General features: G+C 51.9%; 1 protein-coding gene across 1 annotated transcript in view; it reads left to right on the forward strand.

Moving 5' to 3' along the window:
- FSTL1 (follistatin like 1) overlaps positions 1–6,755 on the forward strand; it is a 65,435-nt gene extending 58,680 nt beyond the window's left edge. Inside the window, exons 10-11 of the mRNA XM_040339202.1 lie at positions 2,556–2,617; positions 5,285–6,755. Coding sequence (XP_040195136.1) covers positions 2,556–2,617; positions 5,285–5,329 — 107 coding nt within the window. The 3' untranslated portion in view covers positions 5,330–6,755. The remainder of the gene's footprint in view (positions 1–2,555; positions 2,618–5,284) is intronic.
- The last annotated feature ends 1,304 nt before the right edge of the window (positions 6,756–8,059 follow it).

Below are 8,059 nucleotides of genomic sequence, written 5' to 3' on the forward strand. Positions count from 1 at the left end.
CCGACTGCAGCCTAAAATCTGCGTGGTATAAGGCTCTTATGCCACGCATAATTTAGGCTGCATTCTTGCGATGGCCGCTAGGGGGCGCTCCCATTGTGCTCAGTGTATAGTATGCAAATTGCATACTAACACCAATTCACAATGTTGCGCGAGCCCTGCGTACGCAAGTTACGTTGTTTTCGTACGGCGTGTTTAGCGTAAGGCTGCCCCTTCTAATAGTAGGGGCAGCCAATGCTAAAGGATACCCGTCGTTCCCGCGTCGCGATATTTGAAATCTACGTCGTTTGCGTAAGTGATTCGTGAATGGCGCTGGACGCCATTCACGTTCACTTGGAAGCAAATGATGTCCTTGCGACATCATTTGCCGCAATGCACGTCGGGAAAGTTTCCCGACGGAGCATGCGCTCTACGCTCGGCGTGGAAGTGCGCCTAATTTAAATGATTCCCGCCCCCTACGGGATCATTTACATTAGGCGCCCTTACGCAGGGCAATTTTAAAGAGCGCACATGCAATTTACGGAGCTACTGCTCCGTGAATCGCGCGCAGCGCAGATAATTTGCGGGGGCGCAGGGCAAAAACGCTGCCCTGTGCCTCCGTAAAAAAAAGGGGCAAATCTCTTTGAATCTGGGCCACTGTAAGGGCTGCCTTATTCCACATGACCACAAATGTAAGGGGCATTTTTTCTTTCACTGACCACCAATCAATTGGTTTTAGTAAGGGTGCCTCAAGACCTGAAAATTATTTCAAAGGTTCCTCTGGGGTAGAAATGTTGAGAATATAACAGAATAGAAAAGAATAGAATATAATAGAGTTGAACAGAACAAAATAGAGTAGAAAATAAAATATCAGAATAGACTTGAATATAATAGAAACAAATAGAATAACATAGAAAATAATATAACCATCTTCTGAAATTAGGAGTGTGAATGCAGTGCACCAGATGCATTCAAGCGAATAGATTTTTAAAATGTTATGTGAATTGGATGCGGGGTAACCCAGCCTAAAATAAATCCCTCAATCAGCTCCAGCAACGTTCATTAGAATAGCGCCCCCCAGCTTACCACAGCTGGGACCTAGTTGATGAGCAATGAAGAAGTACAGCTGGACTGCCCAGGCAGCAGCCCTTCAGGCTGGGATCTCCTCCTTCTTGACAAGAACCCCCCCTTGCTCTAGGCCTCAAACTATTTAAGCACTCTCCCAGCCACCTACTGGGCATCCTCTCCCAGGGATTGGCTGGGACTACATACTGTAAATATTCAGGCTTCCTATTTGACTTACCTAGCCCTCTACATTCCAGAAGCCTCCAGAAAGCAGGGGGAAGCAATCAAATCTGCAACAAGTGAGCAGGGCCGCCATCAGGGGGGTACAGGTATTACACCTGTAAGGGGCCCGATGGTCCCCATGGGGCCTGGCTGGCCCCCCTCCCGGTTTTTTAAAAAATTTTTGCATTACACCTGTAAGGAGCCCGATGGTCCCCAGTGCCCCTTACAGGCTCGGATGGCCCCCCTCCCCCTTTTTTTTTTTTTTTTTTTTCGTTTTTTTAATTACATTTTATATTTATTTATTTATTTATTTAATTTTTGCATTACACATGTAAGGGGGCGATGGTCCCCAGGGCCCCTTACAGGCCCGGCTGGCCCCCCTCCCATTTTTTTATTTATTTATTTATTTTTTGCATTACACCTGTAAGGGGCCCGATGGTCCCCAGGGGCCTGGCTGGCCCCCCTCCCGTTTTTTTTTGCATTACACCTGTAAGGGGCCCAATGGTCCCCAGGGCCCCTTACCTGCCCTGGCTAGCTAGAGGCCTAACTAGGAAGGTGCTGCAAAAGAATTACGTGAACACTGAGCCAGGCTCCTAGGCAAGTTACATTGGCATGCAGGCCACTCTACATAAGCCATACCTTCCAACTTTTCAACTTCAGAATGAGGGACAAATGAGCATACCCCCCAAACGAAGTTGTTGAGCGGGGGGGGGGTTCCGCGGATCAAAGCTGTTGAGCGGGGGGGGCAGATCAAAGTTGTTGAGAGCGGGGGGGGCGTGGATCAAAGTTGTTGAGCGGGGGGGGGTTCCGCGGATCAAAGTTGTTGAGCGGGGGGGGGGGCCTCGAATTTGCGGGACAATAGCACTGCTGGAGGGACCGCAGGATTTAACGCGTATCGTGGGACATTCCCACGAAATCCGGGACGGTTGGGAGGTCTGCATAAGCCCGGGTGTGATGCTGAGCCTCCAGGATTGAAAGAAAAAGAACTGAAATCCAATGAATGAAATGGGGCCGGCCAGGGAGAGTCAGGCTGGGGAGCAAAGGGTTAGATGACGATGGATGTCCTCCAACCAAGAAAGGAGGTGGTCACTATCTGAATTTCTACAGCTTCTGAGAAGCTCACAGTGTGCAGTGAAATCAGAGGAAGCTGTTTCAGTCAACTGTGCAAGACTGGAGGGAAGGCTGAAGGTCAGCTGTAAACTTTTACTTTCAGCAGGTGGAAAGTCATTTTGTGAATTGCAGGGACATTGCACACAATATTCTGTCATTAATTAAACATTATCTCCTTCCAGACAAAGACGGCCACCCAGAGGGAGATATGAGCCGATATGTGGATGAACTTAGAAAGCACCAGGTGAGCGAGACGCGTCCGTCCTCACAGTCCTCTGTACAGCCAATGAGAGAGCAGCCGATTCCACCATCACCACAATGCGCTCGTGCATGGCACAACTCACCTCAATCGTGGGCATTTCTTACACTTAGGAGTGCTATAGCTCTACAATCAGCACAACTCATACTCCCTGCTGATTGGAGAGCTCTAGCTTTGACTCAGCAGGGGGTGGGTCTGATCTCTGCAGAGAGATCACTGCTTCTGCACAGGGGCACTCTTGGAGACACATGGGCACACTGAAGTCATGAGGGGTGCGCGGGGGGTACAGTGAGAGTCACTAGACGACATGGGGCACACAGGGGTTCACTTGAAGATTGCACAGAGGCAGACTTGGAGTCTAGGGGGTGCACAGGGTTGCACTGGAGTTACAGGGGCACACTTGATGACACTGAGTACCCAGAGGATGGAGGCAGGCATGGAGGACACAGGAGGCATGGGGATACAGATAAGGCATTGCAGCATGGGGCCAAGCTAATGTGTACCATTGTGTTACTTGAGCACTGAGCCACTTGTGCGTTGCTTCACTTGAAAACAAAGGGGCGCACTGGAGTCATGGGGAGTGCGCAGGAGCACAATGAGAGTCAGTAGATGACATGGGGTGCACGGGGGCTCACATAGAGACACAAGGGTGCACTGGAGTCATGGGGAGTGCACAGGAGCACAATGAGAGCCAGTAGATGACATGGGGTGCACGGGGGCTCACATAGAGACACAGGGGTGCACTGGAGTCATGGGGAGTGCACAGGAGCACAATGAGAGTCAGTAGATTACATGGGGTGCACGGGGGCTCACATAGACACAGGGGTGCACTGAAGTCATGGGGGTCACAGGAGCACAGTGAGAAGTCGTTAGATGACATTGGGTGCACATGGGCTCGCAGAGAGACACAGGGGTGCATTTAGAAACACAGTGGTGAACTTAGAGACACAGGGGTGCACTTAGAGACACAGGGGTGCACTAGAGTCATGGGGGGGTGCACAGGAGCACAGTGAGTGTCAATAGATGACATCGGGTGCAGAGGGGCTTACATTGAGACACAGGGGTGCACTTAGAGACACCGGAGCACACTGGAGTGATGGGGGGTTCACAGGGGCACAATGAGAGTCAGTAGATGACATGGGGTGCACAGGGGCTCACATAGAGACACAGGGGTGCACTGGAGTCATGGGGGTCACACGAGCACAGTGAGAGTTCGGTAGATGACATTGGGTGCATATGGGCTCACAGAGATACACAGGGGTGAACTTAGAGACACAGGGGTGCACTTAGAGACACCGAGGCACACTGGAGTGATGGGGGGTTCAAAGGGGCACAATGAGAGTCAGTAGATGCCATGGGGTGCACGGGGGCTCACATAGAGACACAGGGGTGCACTGGAGTCATGGGGGTCACAGGAGCACAGTGAGAGTCGGTAGATGACATTGGGTGCACATGGGCTCGCAGAGAGACACAGGGGTGAACTTAGAGACACAGGGGTGCACTTAGAGACACATGGGTGCACTAGAGTCATGGGGGGTGCACAGGAGCACAGTGAGAGTCAATAGATGACATTGGGTGCAGAGAGGCTTACATTGAGACACAGGGGGTCACTTAGAGACACCGGGGCACACTGGAGTGATGGGGGGGTTCACAGGGGCACAATGAGAGTCAGTAGATGACATGGGGTGCACAGGGGATCACACAGAGACACAGGGGTGCACTGAAGTCATGGGGGTCACAGGAGCACAGTGAGAAGTTGGTAGATGACATTGGGTGCACATGGGCTTGCAGAGAGACACAGGGGTGAACTTAGAGACACAGGGGGTGCACTTAGAGACACAGGGGTGCACTAGAGTCATGGGGGTGCATAGGAGCACAGTGAGAGTCAATAGATGACATCGGGTGCAGAGGGGCTTACATTGAGACACAGGGGTGCACCTAGAGACACCGGGGAACACTGGAGTGATGGGGGGTTCACAGGGGCACAATGAGAGTCAGTAGATGACATGGGGTGCATAGGGGCTCACATAGAGACACAGGGGTGCACTGAAGTCATGGGGGTCACATGAGAGTCGGTAGATGACATGGGGTGCACAGAGGCTCACTCAAAGACACAGGGGTTCACTTAGAGACACAGGGGTGCACTGGAGTCATGGGGATCACAGGAGCACAGTGAGAGTCGGTAGATGACATTGGGTGCACATGGGCTCACAGAGAGACACAGGGGTGAACTTAGAGACACAGGGGTGCACTAGAGTCATGGGGGGTGCACAGGGGCGCAAATAAAATAACTACTTGACATGGGGTGCACACTGCACAGTGGGTCACTCGGAGGTATTGGGGATGCACTTAAAGTTTAGGGGCTGCACAAGGGTACTCTCCTAGACACAGGGGTACACTGGAGTCATGGGGGGTGCACATGGGCACAATGAGAGTCACTAGATGACATGGGGCACACAGGATCACACTTGAAAACACAGGGGTGCACTGGAGTCATGGGGGGAGGGGGTGCATAGGAGCACAATGAGAGTCACCAGATGACATGGGGTGCACAGGGGCGCACTCAGAGACACAGGGGTGCACTTAGAGACACAGGGGCACACTTACATACATTTTGTATACCGACCGATTGTTTCTTCTTTGCCTTCGCAGGAGACGATTGAGAAATCCAAGCAGGCCGGCAGCAAAGACATCTGAAGAGGCCGCAGATCCCCTGCGCTGGCAGGGCTCCGTGCCGCCCACCTCTCCATTACTTAGTCTATAGGGACGGGCAGGAGAATCTGATTTTTAGCTGTCGATGACAAATCAATCTTTGTAGGGCATAGGTGCAAAAAAAAAAAAAATAATAACACGAGGGGAGTGGGCTTCCCCCGCCAAAAACTATCCAATCACTTTACCATTCCGCGCCTTTTTGAGATCGCTTAGCCGTGCTCCCCCCCCCCCTCCCTCCCTTGATCTGGGAGGCAATAAGGCACTCGGCTTAAACTGTGCCATTACCCATCAGAGGGTGAACATGGGCCCTCATCCATTAAACCAGCAGCATGGTGGCCATTGCCTACGCGTTGCCCGCAGGGGGCACAACCCTCTTTTTCTTCTGCCATCGCCGAGTGCCTTATTGCGTCCCCAATTTTTTTCCTTCCTGTGTTATCTCACTACAAGAAGATTCTGAGTCCCCCTCCAGCCTCAATCTGGGTGAAGGAGTGTCACGGTCAAAGCAAGAGAGAATGTTTACCAAGAGAGGTGCCACGCAAGCAAGGGTCTGGGAGGGTTCGGTAGGTCTCCCCGAAGGGCAGATTTTTGGGGCCGACTTTAACACAGGGCAAAAGGGGCAGCTGCCCCGGGCCTAGTCATTGTTGTTGGGCCCAACGCAGCTGTCTCTTGAGCCCCCACTGCCCGCAAATAGTTGATAAGTGGATTTGGGAGAGACCAAGGGTCCAATCCATATTAAAGACGGCCCGAGTCATCCTGATCCTGCCCTGTTCGGGTTTTTACAGATATTTTATGGTGTTGGGGGTGCCCTTTAGAGAGTGGGGACACCCTTTAAGAGTAGCACAGTGGAGCAGCGAGTTGCCTACAATGGCCCAATTAGAGCTTTCCTATTGTAACCTGCTCAAGAAAAAATAAAAAAAAGGATTGCTGTCATCTGATTGGTTGAATTTCCAGTGTGCTACTTTGTTTCAGAGTGATCCCCATTTTTTCAAAGAAGAGCGCGTTCGTTATATATACCAAAGGCCAGAAGTGATTTAACAAGATGTCACCCGTTTGACTCCCCCCCCCCCCCCCCCCCCCCGGGAAAGGTCCATTGACCTGGTCCCATCTTATCATTATTGATCCCTAATTAAGGTGCTTTGATTTCTAGGGACCCCAAAAACAAGTCCGGGTCGGTCCCTTCTGTATTGTCTGTTATTAGTATTTAGGTGTGATATTGTAGTTTTTTAGTGTTTTATTTGCTATACACTCCCCCTGGTGTCAGGACATGGGACATACGCAGACCCACCAGAGGGGCCCTCGGAGACACTGGCAGGAGGAGGCAGGGCAGTGCTACTGGGCTTCATCATTAAAGGTCGAACGTTAATTTTTAGCTGATTTGACTGATTCTGAAGGTTTTGGGTGTTTATGAAAATTTTAAAAAATCCTTGTTTTCATTAAAAATGTTGTCAGAAATTTTACATCAAATTAAAAATTAGAGGTCGGTTCATGGGCGTAGCATAAGGGGTTGCAGGGGTCACAATCGCAAACCCCACCCCCTAGCTCAAGGGGGCCCCTGCAGCTTCCCTGTCATATTATCATATCCTCCACAAAGATTGATTTTCAGAAATGACAATAGGGTGGAGGGGGGGGGGTGTTCTAGAACAGGGGTCTCCAAACTGCAGCCCATGGGCCACACCTGGCCCATCACAAGATTTTATCTGGTAGGTAGTGTGCCCTTAATGTGCACATTGATGCTCAAGGCCTGTAGAGGTTTCCTATGGTCTTTGCTACACACCCCCCCCCCCCTCCGGTATATAACAGAGGGGCTCTAATGGGGTCCCTAATGTGAGGGGATACTCTGCCTCTGCAAGGGACCACGATGTAACGTGGGCTCTGATGGGGTCCCTGATGTATTGGGGGGGGGGGGACTCTTGTGCAAGAATGACTCTGATAAGAGACCATAATGTGGGGTGGGGCTCTGCAGGGGACCATGGTGTAAGGGGGGCTCTGATATGAACCCTGGTGTAAGGGGGGACTCTGCAGGGGACCATGATGTAAGGGAGGCTCTGATAGAGACCCTAATGTGAGGTGGGGCTCTGCAGGGGACCATGATGTAAGGGGGGCTCTGATAGAGACCCTAATTTGAGGTGGGGCTCTGCAGGGGACCATGATGCAAGGGGGGCTCTGAAAGGAACCCTGGTGTAAGGGGTGACTCTGCAGGGGACCATGATGTAAGGGGGGCTCTGATAAAGACCGTAATGTGAGGTGGGGCTCTGCAGGGGACCATGATGTAAGGGGGGCTCTGAAAGGAACCCTGGTGTAAGGGGTGACTCTGCAGGGGACCATGACGTAAGGGGGGCTCTGATAGGGACCCTAGTGTGAGGTGGGGCTCTGCAGGGGACCATGATGTAAGGGGGCTCTGAAAGGAACCCTGGTGTAAGGGGTGACTCTGCAGGGGACCATGATGTAAGGGGGGCTCTGAAAGGAACCCTAGTGTGAGGTGGGGCTCTGCAGGGGACCATGATGTAAGGGGGGCTCTGAAAGGAACCCTAGTGTGAGGTGGGGCTCTGCAGGGGACCATGATGTAAGGGAGGCTCTGATAGAGACCCTAATGTGAGGTGGGGCTCTGCAGGGGACCATGATGTAAGGGGGGCTCTGAAAGGAACCCTGGTGTAAGGGGTGACTCTGCAGGGGACCATGATGTAAGGGGGGCTCTGAAAGGAACCCTAGTGTGAG

The sequence above is a fragment of the Rana temporaria genome, chromosome 2 (genome assembly GCF_905171775.1).
Source record: "Rana temporaria chromosome 2, aRanTem1.1, whole genome shotgun sequence".
NCBI lineage: Eukaryota > Metazoa > Chordata > Amphibia > Anura > Ranidae > Rana > Rana temporaria.